The sequence below is a fragment of the Poecilia reticulata genome, chromosome 3 (genome assembly GCF_904066995.2).
Source record: "Poecilia reticulata chromosome 3, P_reticulata-male-v2, whole genome shotgun sequence".
In the NCBI taxonomy this organism is placed as follows: domain Eukaryota; kingdom Metazoa; phylum Chordata; class Actinopteri; order Cyprinodontiformes; family Poeciliidae; genus Poecilia; species Poecilia reticulata.
The window spans coordinates 12,907,096-12,924,086 of NC_088832.1; the positions used below are offsets into that span (position 1 = coordinate 12,907,096).

At 39.6% G+C, this 16,991-nt stretch overlaps 2 protein-coding genes across 2 annotated transcripts; one reads left to right on the top strand and one right to left on the bottom strand.

Annotated features, from left to right (window-relative positions):
* Positions 1–47: 47 nt before the first annotated feature.
* On the bottom strand, positions 48–2,860 carry gpalpp1 (GPALPP motifs containing 1). Its single transcript, XM_008404428.3, has 7 exons — positions 2,662–2,860; positions 2,447–2,558; positions 2,265–2,372; positions 1,864–2,113; positions 1,596–1,760; positions 1,407–1,508; positions 48–1,286 (listed from the first exon to the last, which is right to left on the bottom strand). Exons 1-7 carry the CDS (start codon positions 2,744–2,746, stop codon positions 1,068–1,070), a joined length of 1,041 nt encoding a protein of 346 aa, XP_008402650.2. The 5' UTR covers positions 2,747–2,860; the 3' UTR covers positions 48–1,067.
* A 313-nt stretch (positions 2,861–3,173) lies between these two features.
* ercc3 (excision repair cross-complementation group 3) lies at positions 3,174–15,746 on the top strand. Its single transcript, XM_008404427.3, has 15 exons — positions 3,174–3,340; positions 4,715–4,914; positions 4,995–5,231; positions 5,318–5,367; positions 5,459–5,594; positions 5,702–5,872; positions 5,953–6,157; positions 6,261–6,575; positions 6,655–6,839; positions 7,461–7,663; positions 7,751–7,847; positions 10,206–10,323; positions 10,434–10,552; positions 14,658–14,807; positions 15,231–15,746. The coding sequence occupies exons 1-15, from the start codon at positions 3,313–3,315 to the stop codon at positions 15,366–15,368; spliced, it is 2,352 nt and encodes a 783-aa protein (XP_008402649.1). The 5' UTR covers positions 3,174–3,312; the 3' UTR covers positions 15,369–15,746.
* Positions 15,747–16,991: the final 1,245 nt, after the last annotated feature.

The following is a 16,991-nucleotide window of genomic DNA, read 5'->3' on the forward strand; positions in this document are numbered from 1 at the left end:
TTCCTCGTTTTTCTGCAAGAAAACATTAATAAAAACTAGGAACAAGATTATTTAGTCATTGTATTGGGATAAAAGTTTATTCAAGCTATAAAAATAGTTTTGCGAAAGCTTAACCAGACACATGAAAAATGTGCAAGCTGTTTTACAAATGAAACGAACTGATATAAAAATGTACACAGGTCACTTTTATCAGGAGTATAATCTGGTTACAATCTAGTACAATCTGGTTCTGCTTTGTTGTTTTAATAATGTAATTTTTGTAGTTTTCATTTCCTATTCAAAATAAACTGACGTTAAATATGTTTTTGTTTCTTTCAGAATTTCTTTGTATATGCCATTTACATCCATCGATCCATTTACCTGCTGATCCTTTCAAAGTTGTGGTGAGTTAGTGGAAGAGACAAATTACCAGTCCATCACAGGGCAAATACAGAGACACACACAGTACAAACACACTCATACCACAGGGCAATTTAGAATGGTCAAATAACCAAAGAGTAATATATGTGGACTGCAAAAAAGCTGGAATACACAGAGAGAACCTACACATGCATGAAAGAACATACAAGCTCCATGCAATCCTACTTACATGTATCAAAGGAAAAGAAAAATCCATAAATGTGATGGCGCTAATTTGGCAGGGATTATTACAAACTATTGAAATAAAACATTTATGCAGAGATCAGAGGTCCAGCTTTCATTTAACAACACTGTCACTCTGTTGCATTCACAACTGTAAATGGATTCTTATAAGTCCAGAATAAAAACTTCAAACAAAAATATCGTCACCAATAGTGTGACAGGATGGACATAGATAAACTAAATTCCAGAAATGCCCTTTATGCTTTATGGGTATCTGGTATCCACAAACAAGTTATAAGATGGAAGAATACATCTGAACATATTTACATGTTATTAGTCCTAAAAACCTTCTGGAAAATATGCAAACTTCACCACACGTTTTTTTTTTGACAAAAAAAAATCCAGTTGTCCTTTACAAATGTATGGTCACAACCTCATACAACAGCCAGAAAGCTACACAAATTTTCATTAATTCTAACAAAATGCTACAGAAACATTCGATCTTTGCTGTGTGAGAAGCGCGTGTTCAGTTCCTGAGATTTCTTCAGCAGCCGCTGCTTCTGGGCTTCATCAAAGCGATTCACCTGCAGGTCTTCGTCTCTATCAAACGGCCTCCTCTCTACTGGCTGGTCCGCCGCCTCTTTGACTTTTTCCTTCAGCTTCTTTGAGTGTAAACTCATGAGAGACTCACCCCGTTTGGACTCCTTGAAAATAAGAAAGGTATCGCTAATGTGAAAAAATGCGAAAAACTTCAAGAGGTATGAATGCCTCTAGTAGGGACTGTAAAGAAGGGTTTTTTGTAGCAATAGAGAACAGCTTCTTACATTATATTTTGATACTTTGTCTGCCATTTCTACGTCCCTTCGAGAAACCTGTGGGACTTTATCATTCTTTGCCTCGCCAGTTTTCTTTCCTTCAAGCCGTTCCTGTTGGTAAACATAACTTTTTGAGATCCAATCAACAGTTAAGTTGAACACCACTACAAACGGTAAATTATATTAAAAAATAACTACCCGGGCTTTGCGCTCCCTGTCTGCCGGTGTGTCCGTCCAAATCGATCGATCGTTGTTCTCTGGACCTGACCTCTTCTTGAAGGTTCGAGCCCCTAAACCAATGTGCTGCAATTCTGGTGGGAGCTCCGTCATCCACGTTTCTCTAGACACCACCTCAGGGGCCTCCTAAGTAACATAAGAATCAGAAAGAGCAGGGGAAATTTATTTACAAATGACAATTTATAAATGATAAAAGTCTACAGTTCATATTATGTGGGGGAAGGACAACCTCTCCAGTGAGCTTCTCTTTCATCCTTTGTGCTCTTCGTTCAAATTCGAGAGCCACTGAGTCTTGAACGGGCCCTTTGGCGGGCATGGGTCCGATCACATCCTCGTCCTCTCCTTCACTGCTGGAACACTCGGCCTGGTATCCTGGAGGCAGCGCAGGCCCTGGGAGGCCCTCTCCATCTTCCCCATCATCGCTGTCAGATGCTGCTCTGTGGAACCCGGGGGGCAAAGCTGGTCCCAGCACAGGGGGTCTGAGGAAATAACACACATTCATCTAACTTAGGCCTTCCAGCTCCTTTACAGATTTCTTCTTTTGAAGCTTTTTGTCACACCTTAATATAAATGTTATTTACCACGTCTTCTTTAAAGGTACCTACAGTAATACAAGATGTTTTTGCTCACCTTTCTGGTGAACTCTGTTTTTTAAATCCTGGTGGCAAAGCTGGTCCAAAGAAATCATCATCATCATCATCATCATCATCATCATCATCATCATCATCTTTGGTCACCCTGTATAGACACATATGTTACTGTTGTGCTTGTTGGATCACTTTTCATGACCAAACATTATCGTGGCCACCCACTCTGCAGCTCCTCCAGTCCTGGGTCTTTTGAACGCCACCTCCGGCTCACTCTCATCCGAAGAACTGGACGGCTCCCCCCGCTTATAACCGGGAGGCAGCGCGGGACCAGCGACTACAGGATGTAAAGAGAAAAAACAACAGCTGGAATAATAATAATAATAATAATAAATGGAAGTATGTTGTTGATCGCTTAAAACTAAATATCAGTTTCTTACAATCATTTTCACTCTCGTCGCTTTCAGATCCATCCTTTCTAAACATCGGCGGTAAAGCAGGTCCAATTAATTTATCAGAAGACATATTTGATGCAGTTGTTTCTGTTTCTGTTAAAATAAGAAGTCAGTCTAACAAAAAACAGACCTATGCTTCGGGAAACATTTGTAACCTATCACACAGGAAGTTAAACACCGGAACGGCAGGATTTCTCGTTAAGTAAACAAACATCAACGTGGTAAAACCGGAAGTGAGTGCAAAGTAAAAGCACACAAAATTATAATAATAATAATAATAATAATAATAATAATAATAATAATAATAATAAATAAATAAATAATATTATTAACGGTAATAGCGGACAAATCCGATCTCACTTCGTTTTATTTCAATCTTGGAATGAATTATAATCAGTCTCAGTGATTGCAATATGAAACTGTACACTGGAGGCAGTAAAAGCCCCTTAACCTAAGCATAGATTTTATTTTGAAACAGAAGACCGGAAAATGCTTCAGTTGTACTTTAATTCTCCTTTTTGCACATTGACTTCACAAGTCAAGTCCATCTCAGTAAGGTTTCAAGAGAAAAATGTGCTACGTCTAATAATTTTTTGTTGTTGTTTTTTTACTCTTTTGCCCGTTTAATATTTTAAAATGGGCAAAAGGGATAAAGGAGATAGAGGTAGGTTGATGATGGGTTGTGATACACTAGTTAGCTAGCCATTGGGAGCTAGCTATCATAACAATTAATGTCTGGCAGTAATTTAGTTCGGTCCTTAAGCGTAAATTGTTATTTCACTGTATATTTGTTAGCTGTAGTGATGCAGTATATGGAGACCTACATGTTTCCAGTATTGTTTCCTATCTATTATTATTATGATTATGTTGAACTTACAGTTCATCATAATGATGGTTATGATGCTTTAGAAACACAAAAGACATTTAAAAAATTTTTTGATTGTAGTGTGAAGCGCTTTGGGGTCCTCTGCTCTTAATAAAGCGCTATATAAGGACAGACCATTTACCATTAAAATTTTTGTGCCGATGCTAAGGACAAACTATCGACTAAAATGAGAACATTTGAATGAAACCAACACTATGCAAGCACACAGAGGCATATTCCAGTACCTTGAAAATTTATTCACACCCTTGAAATGTTGTGATTAACACGTTTGAATATATTTTTGGGGGGGAATTCGTGTGATAGACCAATACGAAGAACATAATGCATGACATTTGAAGTGGAAAAACACAATACACGGTTTTCTAGTTTGCTAATTTGCTTTATTAAAAGATTCTCAAAAGTCTGGTATTCCCTTTTATTCAACCCACTTATTCTGATGCCCATAAACTAACTGGAACTAACTGCCTTTAGATTTTTAACAAAGTATAGTGCGAGTGATTTGTTGCTAGTAAAATTCAGCTGGTTTTCTGAAGGCATCAGAAGTTTGTTAGAAAATATTAGGGAACAAGGAACACAGCAGAGGAGGGTTAGGTTTTAAAACTTCAATCCCAAGTTTTGATTACATTAAAGAGCAGTTTTTATCTATTAATCCACCTAAACTGTCAGCTTGGGTAATTAGAGCATTAATTGGATAAGCAGGCAAGAGGCCTGCTGTAATCCTGAAAGAGCTGTAGAGATCCATAGCTCAGGTCAGACAGTCATTTGACAGGACAAGTTTTAGCCATGCAATCTGAAAAATTGACCTTTTTGGAAATAAAGACACCAAAAATATATATGTATTTATTAATAAATGTATAATTTCCCTTCCACTTCACAATTACACATTAATTTATGCTGGTATGTAACAGAAAATCCCAATAAAATAAACTGAGGTTTGTGGTTGTTACAATGAAAACATGTAAAGTTGAAATACTTTTTTCTATGAAAAGAATACAGGACCGTCCAGTGGACATTTATCAGAGAAAGAACAGGAGGCGTTTTAGATAAATTGTCTTAACCACCAACTATCTATATGTTTATATTTAAAACTAGGATAAGTTATATTATTTCCTAGTAGTTTGTAATTTTTTTTTCCTGCCTGTCACGGTGCAGAGAAGAAATCCAAGAAACGTTACTATGAGGAGGAAGACGATGAAGATGACGTGACTGGCAGCGAGCCTCAGGAAGCCGTACCAGCGGCTGCAGGAAAGCAGGTGGACGAGTCTGGGACCAAGCTCGACGAGTATGGAGCCAAAGACTACCGCTCTCAGATGCAGCTCAAGAAAGACCACTCTTCACGCCCACTCTGGGTGGTAAGAAGCACCGTTGTTGACCTCTTTTCCATCTGTAATCCCTATTTGTGTATGTGATTTTGTCTTTCTAATCCCTCCAGGCTCCCGATGGACACATCTTTCTGGAAGCGTTCTCTCCGGTGTATAAGTATGCTCAGGATTTCTTAGTGGCCATCGCAGAGCCTGTGTGCAGACCTAACCACGTTCATGAGTACAAGCTGACCGCGTACTCGCTCTACGCAGCGGTCAGCGTGGGGCTGCAGACTTCAGACATCGTGGAGTACCTGCAGAAGCTCAGCAAGACGTCTGTACCGGATGGCATTGTGCAGTTTATCAAAGTAGGACAATGAAGTAGTTTTTATAGATTTTTCAGGTTCATTGTTTTACTAGTTCATTCACATTCTAATCAACCTTTCTCTCTCAGCTTTGCACTGTGAGCTATGGGAAAGTCAAGCTTGTGCTTAAGCACAACAGGTGAAATCAGTTTAAGATAATTCCACCTTTTTTCTCTTTGTCATTCGTTGCTTCAGTGCTATTGGTCTCTCTTTCCTCCTCACGCTTCCAGGTATTTCGTAGAAAGTGCTTTTCCTGACGTCATCCAGAATCTCCTGCAGGACAACATGATCCGTGAATGTCGCCTGCGAGGTGCCGACGGTACGGACCCTGAGCTCATTACCGAGATCATTAACAGCAAGTCAGCGGTGAGCAAATCGGGACTCGATTTTTTTTTTCAAATCAAAATTTTAATGTTTGCTGTTATCGCCTGTCGAATTACACCAGAGTGTACCTCATCTTATTTCTCTGGCAGATTTCTAAAGCTGTCCAGGACAAAGGAGGTGCCTCCACCTCACAGCAGCCCAGTGATGGACAAACCTCGAGCCAGCAGGTCCCCGAGGACATCTTCAGCTACTATGAGCAGATGGATAAAGAGGAAGAAGAGGAAGAGGAGACCCAGACTGTGTCTTTTGAAATTCGCCAGGTAACATTTTTATCGTGCAACAAAAGGGAACGCATCCTACTCTGAACTCTGTCACTGTAGCGTTGCCTGATGTAATGCAGGAAATGATAGAGGAGCTGCAGAAGCGATGCATTCAGCTGGAGTACCCCCTCCTAGCTGAGTACGACTTTCGAAATGACACCGTCAACCCTGACATCAACATTGACCTGAAGCCCACCGCCGTGCTGCGGCCCTACCAGGAGAAGAGCCTGCGCAAGATGTTTGGAAACGGCCGCGCACGATCGGGTGTGATAGTGCTGCCCTGCGGTGAGAGCCAAGATGACAAAACGTCGAGTGGCCATTTTGTTCAAGCATGAATAACGTTTTAGTTTTATGTTGCTTGTCCGGTTTCACTTTTTATTACTTGTAGGAGCGGGTAAGTCTCTGGTGGGCGTGACCGCCGCGTGCACCGTGCGTAAGCGCTGCCTGGTGCTGGGCAACTCCTCTGTCTCCGTGGAGCAGTGGAAGGCCCAGTTCAAGATGTGGTCCACCATCGACGACTCCCAGATCTGCCGCTTCACCTCCGACGCCAAAGACAAGCCCATTGGCTGCTCAGTGGCCATCAGCACCTACTCCATGTTGGGTCACACCACCAAGCGATCCTGGGAGGCAGAGAAGGTCATGGAGTGGATGCGGATGCAGGAGTGGGGACTTATGATCCTGGATGAGGTCCACACCATCCCCGGTGAGTCCGTCTCATTTTACGAGGACAGGCAGTGCCGTATACTGAACACTTGCACAAACAATAATTTTTTTTTCTGTAGCAAAGATGTTTCGACGTGTCCTGACCATCGTCCAGGCCCATTGCAAACTGGGCCTCACCGCCACACTGGTCAGGGAAGACGACAAGATTGTGGATCTCAACTTCCTTATTGGTCCTAAGCTGTATGAAGCCAACTGGATGGAGCTGCAGAATAACGGTTATATCGCCAAAGTTCAGTGTGCAGAGGTAAACATGCATGACAATATAGTCAGGTAAACTCTAAACTTAAGTGAGTTTCTATCATATAGTCTTGGTTGTCCATTAAGTTTATTTTTAAACCCTATAAATTATACTGATAATGTTTAGATGTTAACTAACTGAGTGTGATCAGTTAATACAGGTACATTCTTGACGTTTCTTGAAGTTTGTCTGTAAAGATGCCGGAAAATTTACCTGAAAATAAGACAGGAAGAAATCACATTATATGACACAGATTAACGCAGTTACAATAATTTGTAATATATTTCTTATTAATTTGACCTTAATTAGCAGACTTAAGCAATAACATAAAATTCATATATCGGTGGTTTTGATTTAGTTTCCACATCAGGACTCCATGTTTTGTTTTGTTTTTTTCAACAAAACATAATTATGATCATCTAATTTTGCATTGTTTGTATCGTTAGGCTCACACAAAATCTACTACTTTTCAGATTGAGCAGCAATAAATTTGAGTGTTATTGAGTGACTTAGAACTTCAGTGGCAGATATTTATTTATTATACAGTAAGCAGATGCAGGTGGCTTCAGTATCTCATGCAGGAATCTCTTTCAAAAATAAAGAGGCGTACCTGTGTCTGTGTTTCAGGTGTGGTGCCCGATGTCCCCGGAGTTTTACAGAGAGTACGTGGCCATTAAGACAAAGAAGCGCATTCTGCTGTACACGATGAACCCCAATAAGTTTCGGGCCTGCCAGTTTCTCATCCGCTTCCACGAGCGGCGCAATGACAAGATCATCGTCTTCGCTGACAACGTCTTTGCCCTGAAGGAATACGCCATTCGGCTCAACAAGTTAGTTTATTACGAAAAAAACTGATTTTAATTGTTGCATTAATCTGCCTGGTTTAGTTTTATATGTCTTTTATGTTTTCTCTCAAGGCCTTTCATCTATGGTCCCACTTCTCAAGGGGAACGAATGCAGATTTTGCAGAACTTTAAACACAATCCAAAAATCAACACAATTTTAATCTCTAAGGTAAAACTCACCATTAATCCTTTGCTGCATCTATGAACTAAAATTAGCTGGCAGACACTAAAAGATGCAAACTTTCTTTACATTTGTTGCCTCTTAATAGCTCTGCTGAACTTTTCTTTATATGTGATCAATAAATAGATACAATTACGTTAATGATATTTAGATATTACTTATCTCAGTTTTGAACAGCTCACGCTCATCTGCACGGCGACTAAGCATTATGTAAGCAACGGCTTTCTTCTGGATCGTCAGCGTTTCTCTCAAGAGCGTGATTTGGCGATGCCATGGCTGCTCAAAAGGCAGTCTGAGTTTACGTTGTTCTTATTTCTGGCTCCACATTGGTGGTGCAATGAGCTACTGACTGCATCAGAGCAGGGGTGTCCCTTTCTACCCTGCAGAATTTTCTAAAAACATCTTACCGCCTGTGACCGTTAAAACCCTAACAAGCCTAACCATAACTTAATTTACACTTGGTGGAGCTGTTGCACCTGATCTAATTGGGTCTTTTAAATAGATTTGAATATATTTAGCACCTAATGCTGTGGTTGTTCCCCACTGGCAGGTCACTTGGGTTAGTTGTGTGTGCTGAGACACTGTTATGAAAATGCTAAATTTAGTATGTAAATTAAATTAAAGTGAGCACTACATGAGATTCAATTATTAGGAAGCAAAATAGGTTTAAAGTATCATCTGGATGAGGTCAGTCATTCTGCAAATACCTTCTAAGTACAGTAGCTGCTAAAGCAGCACACACCGTAAAGAGAAGACCACCTATTGTTACTGCTAATAATCTGTTATTTAAAATCATTTTACAAAATAACCATCTGTACTGAAATAGCTTTGGCAGATGCATTTTGAAATGAATACCACATGATATGGAAACCCGTAGTACTATTAAAGATAATCCAAACTAAATAGTAATAAAAAATAACATCCAATCTATAGTTTGTTGTACTTAAATCTATATACGTCCACCTAAATTACTAAAATTTTCTTGGCCTTCTTTTTAATCTAACGTTTCGTCTGTCATTTCTGTAGGAAAAGCTTTATTAATGAAGCTCTAAGAAGAGTTGTAAAGGCTTTTTGATGCTGTAATCTAATTTCTCCAACTAAATTTTGTTGTAAAAAACCCCAAATATGTTACCAGGGGTTGCTTACCCCCAGCTATATACTGTATAATTAAAAACAACCATTTCAAGGCTCTAAACCACACGAGGTGGAAATTTTAATTGCATAACAATTCAGCAGCAACTATGTTTAAATTCTGCTCCGCCAGAAATTGCCAGGCGTCTTTCCCCCTTTCTGCTGTCCATATAACTACAGCCTGAACCACATCAGATTAAATCCACATTTCTACAAATTCCTTTGACCAAAGTTCCTGGTTTTCTTTACTTTACTGACAAATTCTGGATGGATAAATACTTTTTCCACATCTGAGTATCAAGTAATAATGTAACTTTTGTCAAAACTGAAGTTATTATCTTTACTCCTTAAGAGGAACGATCACACAGCTTTACTTATCACAGCTTGAAACTAGCGGTCAGGCTTGAAATCTGGGTGCTGTGATGGACCGGAACCTTCAGAGACGCATAAAGACAATTACAAAGTGAGCCTTCTATCGCCTTTTACCAAATGAAGAATATTTCTTGGATTAAAAAACTAATGTCACAGCAAGATCTAGAGAAACTCATCCATGCATTTATCTTTAGCCACGCTTATTACTGCAGCAGTGTCTTCTCAGGTTAGCCTAAAACATTAATCAGACAGCTCCAGCTGATCCGGAGCACTGCTGCTCGCACTCTTAATAAATCCAGGAAAATAGAGCAGATCATCCCAGTTCTAATGTACTTACCCTGCCTCCCTGTAGCTCAATGAATAGACTTTAAGATATTTTTTTAGCTTATAAGCCACCGAATGACATCAAAATACATTAGATATCTGTTGTCGTATCAACCTTCCAGACCACTCAGGTCTTCTGGTTCTGGTTCTGCTGTGCATCACCAGAACCAAAACCAAACATGGAGAAGCAGCATTTCGCTTGTACACACTACAAATCTGGCATGAACTTCCAGAAAACAACAAAACAACCGAAACACTGAATGCCTTTAAATCTAGACTAAAAACCCACCTGTCTAGAGTTTCTTTTGGAACATTATAAATGAAACATTAATCAGCAAACTGATGTAACGACAGAACTTGACAAAATGTCTTTTTTTTCAATTGTTGACTGTGTTCTGTGATTTTGTATTCCTGTGTTTTTATAATATAAAGCACTTTGAGCTGCCTGGTTGCTGAAATGTGCTACACAAATAGACTTGATTAAGGGATTGATAGTAACGTGTCTGATTATCTGGACAGGTTGGAGACACTTCTTTTGACTTGCCAGAAGCCAATGTTCTGATCCAGATCTCCTCCCATGGTGGCTCGCGCAGACAGGAGGCACAGAGACTTGGCAGAGTCTTAAGAGCCAAGAAAGGTTAGCCTGTCTGCCACTTAGATTGTTTTTGCTTGAAGTGTCACAACTGTTAAATCCCCTGCCACATGGACAGAAAAACAGTCATTCATCATCATTCTCTCCCCGTCCAGGAATGGTGGCTGAGGAGTACAATGCGTACTTTTATTCCCTGGTGTCCCAGGACACCCAGGAGATGGCTTATTCCACAAAGAGGCAGAGATTCCTGGTGGACCAGGGATACAGCTTCAAGGTGTGTTCAGAGCTGCAGCCTTTTAGCAATTTGACCCTGTCTCACTCATGTAAGCACCAGGACAAATGATGATTTTGATGGATCTTTTTTTATATCATTATAATGTCAAATACTTCAATAAAAGATTGCACCTTTTGCTAGCAAGTAAACAAATACATTTACATAAAAGCACTTGACACACACAGAGGATCAAAATAACTTTTTGAAAATGTAATGATGTAGAAAGTTGGATAATATCTAAAATACTTATCCAATCAGAAATCCTCCTTCGTCCTGTTAAGTGAGCATACAGAAGGAGTGCGTTTTGAGCTGACATACCATTCTTTTGTGTAGTTCAGAGTCTAGCTGGGCAAGGAGAAGTGTTTACAGGTTTCCATTTAACGAGCATGTACTCAGCAGCAACCAAAGTATTCGGTGGCTTCTTTGCTCTTTTCCCTTCCGTTGGTGAAATGTGCTTTTTAAATAAACAACAATGTGTAAACTTCTACAATCCTAGCTTCATGAGAATTTTATGTTAAAAATAAATTGTGCTTTTCAGGTAAGCCCCCAGCCTTTAGAGTGCTTTTCATTGTCTTTACTTTAATATCGCTGGCGTGGTTCTGATTTCACACAGGCTTTAGTTATGGAGCAAACAAGAGAATTTAAGTGGAAAAGCGGTGCTATTAAGACATAAGACGTTATTTTCTTCTGAATAAATTGTGAACATTTCCCTCCTAGTTTGCCAGTATTATGTCAACTTGTGAACATACGTGTTGCCTGTCATAATCTGCAGCTTCACCTGATTTTTAGTGCACTTAAACTTTCACTTACGTTTTTGTTCCTGTCAAACACAGAACAGCAATAACGGTTGCACAAACAAGTCCTGGCTTGTGATCTGATCTCAGCTGCCCGCTCTATATTCACGTAAACACAGCAATAAAACTGTGCAGCTAAAGGGAAATCAGGAGAGGCATGGATGTTAGTCCGCAGTTAGAGAAACACCCACTGAATCAAACAGATGGGAGCTGTTAAAACTTTCGAGTTTGTTCATCTTCAGATTTGTCGCAGGGCTGCTTTGTTTTGCAAAAGATACATTACGAGCAAAATTCAGCAACATAAAAGATTATTGTCGATTTATTATAGAGCTCACTGCAATACTGTCAAGAAACTTAACCCATTTAATCCCAAATTTTTCCCAGACATGATATTATTAAAATGAGATGTCATTGATAGCCCTTTGAACTAATCAAGGGGAAATAATTAAAAAAATTGTGGAAAAATATATGAAAAAGTGTGTTTTATGATTGGTCACAATTGTGACCGGTGGGATAATATGGTGTTCTTATACTAAGATGAGCTAAAAGGGCTTTTTCCAAATAGACATTGTCTTAATATGTGAGCATTGTTTCTTTATTGAAATATATGTTGCCCCAGCATTACTTTAGTGCAACATTTGCTCTGTAAAGTACAAATTTGACTATCTGTATATTCTAAACCAAGGTAAATTTGAGTGCTTGAGTGTTTATGCATAATTATATTGAACTTCAGTCAGTTGTAGTGTCATCACAGTAACATAGATCATAAAGATAACATCTACAGTAGAGGCTTTCATTTATATTTCTGAAAATTATGAACATTTGTCACACTGTCATACAGTAAGACTCAATAGACTTAGTCCAGGAGTCTCCAACTTCAGGGATTGAGGCCCAGGGTCATGCATCGAGTTTAATATGAAGCAGAGAATATCCTTCTCTGCTTCAACACACCTGAATCAGGTGATTAGCAGAACAATGGAGAACTGGACTGCATACCTAGGAGGTGATCCGTTTAATTCAGGTGTGTTGGACCAGGGGCACATCTGAAAGTTGCAGGATTCCAGACCCCAAGGCCTGGAATCAAAGACCAGTTGTATGGCTCCTTCTCATTATTCGGTGACTTTGGTATTCTTCAATTTTGGGTTATTTCATCCCCTCCTTACTTTCCACGTTCTTTCTTGAAGCATTCAATGTGCAATAAAGCCTTGAATTTCTCCAAGGCATGGGTGGTGCAAAAGCAACATCTCTGGAAACGATTCTTGCATTGACTGACCAGGTCACATCTTGTCATAACTTGAAGAGAAGTGTCCATTTGAGATCTATTTTCACGGCCTACTGGCCTTGTACCAAACCTTTGCATAAGATAATAAGCCACAACCCATGATGAGCAAATCGGTCGTTCCTCCTACAACACATTTGTAAAATAATATCTGAAAGGTAAATGGCCTGTACTTGTATAGTTCTTTATCAAATCCAAATGACCTGAAAATGCTTTTCACCACATTTAGTCATTCACACACACATTCACACACTACTAGATTGTAGCTACAACTTCCCTGGCACAGTTTGACAGAAGTAAGGCAGTCATACACTGGCACCTCCGGCTCCTCTGACTGCCACCGGCTGGCATGGCGGGTGAACTGTCCTCTTGATCAAGGTCATAACGGACACAGACAAAGTGGGGGTTCCAGCAGGCAACCCACCAGTTATAAGATAAACTCCAACCTCCTAGGCTACCATCACCCTATTTACAAGAGTGCTTTTGAGATGGGCCACCACCACTTCTTGGACCTGATCATGACTCTGAACCTTGAGGGGTTTTGGTCTACACCTCTCATGTGCTCATTGATCTAGTTGACATCAGTCTCTGTATATTTCTTTCTCATCTTTGTTTCTACTATGAAAATATTGCTGGTTTTCTAGTGGATCAGCAGTTTCTCATCTTGTGTCGGAACCTCATTAGGATCCACTTTTTTTTAAAGGGTACATCAGAGAGACAGTTCTCCCTTCATCATAAACTTTTGCAGGTGGTAACAGAGTGCCACGTGACTGTTGAAGGGTCAGATTATCCTCTTTTCCCATGAATTGATCATATGCATTCAAAGTCAGGCATGGAAAATTGCCCATCTTCCCCATATAGTCCATGTCTAAGCCACCACTATCGAAATCAGTAAGGATTCCATTTTTCTCAAAACTACATTGTTGTATACTTTGTCTGGCCATCACTAAGTCCAACAGATCAAGAACCACACTCAAAATTAGGAAGAAGTTAGGAATTGTATTTAAATAAGTGCCTAGGTGCACTTTAAATAAGTGCGCCGTCACTATTGATCACCGTCAATAGTGACGTCAATAGTGACCGGTCACTAGTCACTATTGTGACTAGTGACCGGTGGGGTGAAATGGGTTTTAAGATCCGCTTAAATAGCTAACACGTTCAAACTACGGCTCTCCTGCTCGTTTGAGATTTAAACAGGCAGCTGGTCAGGTGTATTATGATTGCATTCACCTCTCTACTTAGCGTTGACTCAGTCAATCCAAAAATGGATGTTCATGCTGACAGCAAAGAGGAACTCCTAACAAATATAACAGTCTGCAGAACTCAAATGGTCTGGAAGAGACAATAAAAGTCAGAGCAGGTCCTCAAGGAGAGTCAGAGCTTAATTGATTTAGACGCTGGCCAAAAAAAGTAAAACGAGGACACAAGGTTTGCCGTGTTTACGTTGCCTGAAAATGAAGTTGGAAGGGTTTCCCCTCGTGAGTTCACTCCTGTTATCCGGATTGGCTAACATCAATTGGATTAAGGTGATTTACACATCCCTTAAAGTATCCATTCAGACTAGTGGCTTAACGTTCGTAGGATTCAACCTTACAAGCCCTCTGCTTTGTGTGATCATTCTAATACAATTAAGTGCACTAATGGCATCTGACACAGACATTCTGCTTTTTTATGCTGATGATATTTTACGATATTTTATTTTTTGTGGTTAGAGTTTTAAAATTAGGTTTAAAAGAAAATATTTATGACTTAAAAATAAATTTGAAGCTTTTTTTTTAAAACATGGTTTCCACGACAGGCTTCTTCAATCCAAATCAGGCCTAAAATATATTAAGCATTAAGATGTTGATGTGCAGATCTATGGGAAAAGATTTTCTACTTTCACTTCTAAAAACTAACAACGATTTGTTAAAAAGGTGGAGAGTTTAAAATGTAAGATTTGCAGCAATATAAGTTAAAGCTTTAGTCAGTGCATGCAACATTGGTCCAGGTGTAAATGCCAAAATGTTCTCGTTTTATTTTTGTTTGACAGGTAATTACAAAGTTAGCAGGTATGGAGGAAGAGGACCTGATGTTCTCCACCAGAGAAGAACAGCAGCAGCTGCTGCAGAAGGTGCTCGCTGCATCAGACCTGGATGCTGAGGAGGAAGTGGTAGCAGGTGAAGTGGGAGCACGACCCCAGGTGAGGTCTTTCACTAAACTCAGAGGAGACAAAGTACTTAAGCAAATGTTTTCTTTGTTGCTTTTAGAAATGCATATTTTGTACATATTGCCTAAAATGTCTATTTGATGAAGAAAATAATTAGAATAAGATTGGATTTAGTCTGAAATGTTACTGCTGTCCTTATGTTTTTCTAGTACTGATAAAGTCTAGATTTTAAAATACACTTTCAGTCAATGGTGAGGATGTTTGGGTGCATTTGGAAATTCAGTTTCATGACTAAAATTCAGATAGGGTTGCAGGCTAGTGTGGCATCTTTTAAGAGTGCCGTGAAAGCAATACACCCAGCATACAATGGTGCTGTGAAAATACTCGTACAATGTTGCAGGAACAAGTCTTGATTTCAGCTGTTAACGACTCTAATATCCCTTTGTTTCTCGTCAGTTCTCCCGGCGAGTGGGCACCATGAGCTCCATGTCAGGTGCAGACGACACAGTCTACATGGAATATCAAAGCCGGAGCAACAAAGCCTCTGCGGGGAGCAAGAGCGTTCACCCACTGTTCAAGCGCTTCAGAAAGTAGATCCAGTGAAACCCGACTCTTGGAAGACCAGAGAAAAGGGAAAGAAAAAAAAAAGAAACAATGGATTTGCAGGTTCAGAGGATCCATCATCCGGTCGGGCGAACAGGAGGCACTGAGTTTCGAGGCTTTTGAAAGCCAGAGATATCTGTATGTAAGATGAGAAGCAGAATGGCTGTTTGAATGTGTTGCATCTGCTGTTTTTGGTAACTTGACTGAGAAACCTTTCACAATATTGTTTTGCAAGCATTGCCTCAAATGCTACTTACTTTGTTTCTAAATTATAACAAAGAATACATTAGTTTCAGTTTTAAATGTATGTTATGTTATACAGTTGTTTCCTCTTTAAATTGTTCATAAATAAAATGTTGTAGAAATAAACTGTTTTGGCATTTCTTCTTTTAATTTCTGCAACAATATGAAGGTCCGCCTTTTGAGTTGTCAATAAAAATCTAAATGACTATTAATTGTGTGAATAATTCCTGCTCAGATGACTAAAGTAATTTAATGGACATGTGGCTTTATTTACTGGGTTCTTTTCTCTGGCCAGTGAGGGACATGGAAAACACTTGAATGCAATCCAGCAATAGAAAAGGGGAGCAGGGGGGAGTCGGGGTCTGCCTCCATTGGTTCTTAAACGCTTGAAGCGTCTCTGAATAGAAAATCAAGAACCTGATGTGTTGTGTAAGCTTCAAAAGAGATCAAGTGTGGGAACCCATGTGGGACTGGCCACCGTTTTACTCGATGACATGGCACAGTTACCTCATCAGCCCTCTTTCGACTCGCAGTCCGTATGCCGTGTCCTCAAGGAACCCCTGGCTTACGGGATCTGAAAGAGTGAAGAGCCTTAAGGCAGATTTGAATCAACGTGCCTGTAGAGAAAAGGGAATTGATGATTAATCCAATTGTAATACAATTACTTTCTCTTGAAACTCAAAGAACATCAAGATCAAAAACATGATGATTGATGCTCTTAAATGAAGGGAACTTTTGACCTGGAGCTATACCTTTAAGATTCATTCTAATGTTTTAGCACAAATGTTTGAATGGGAATCAAATACTCAGCTTTAATTGTTAAAAGATACAGAAGATACAGGTTAAGGGAGGAAAACGTGCACTTAAAGTGTAGTAAAAGATTAACACCTTATGTTCAGCATAAGCTAATAAATGATAAGATTTTGCAAATGTTTAACTTTAATGTGTCAGGAAAAAAACATATATGAATCTCGTCCTCATGTGAACCGTGGTTCACATGAGGACTATGTGAACCACATGGTCCTCGTGGTTCACATGAGGACGAGATGTATATAGTATTTTTTTTTAAACGGATGAGTGCTCACATCTGTATGAGTGTACACAAAGCTGATACAACTGGCCAACATCTTTTTTTGTGCTCACATTAGCTGTGAACGGGTTTCATATCTTGTAATTTACCCTGTGACACCAAGTTATGGTGCCTTCCTGTAGCAATAGGGATGAAATTGCTCTGCCAGTTGGTGAAAATTTATTTTATTTATTTTTTCTTATTAGTAAGGGCTGTGGTAATGTTAAAGTCTGACGTTAACTATCCAGATGAGATGGCCGACGTGACAGTAAGAGGCTTGAGGAATGCATTGCCTTAATAGA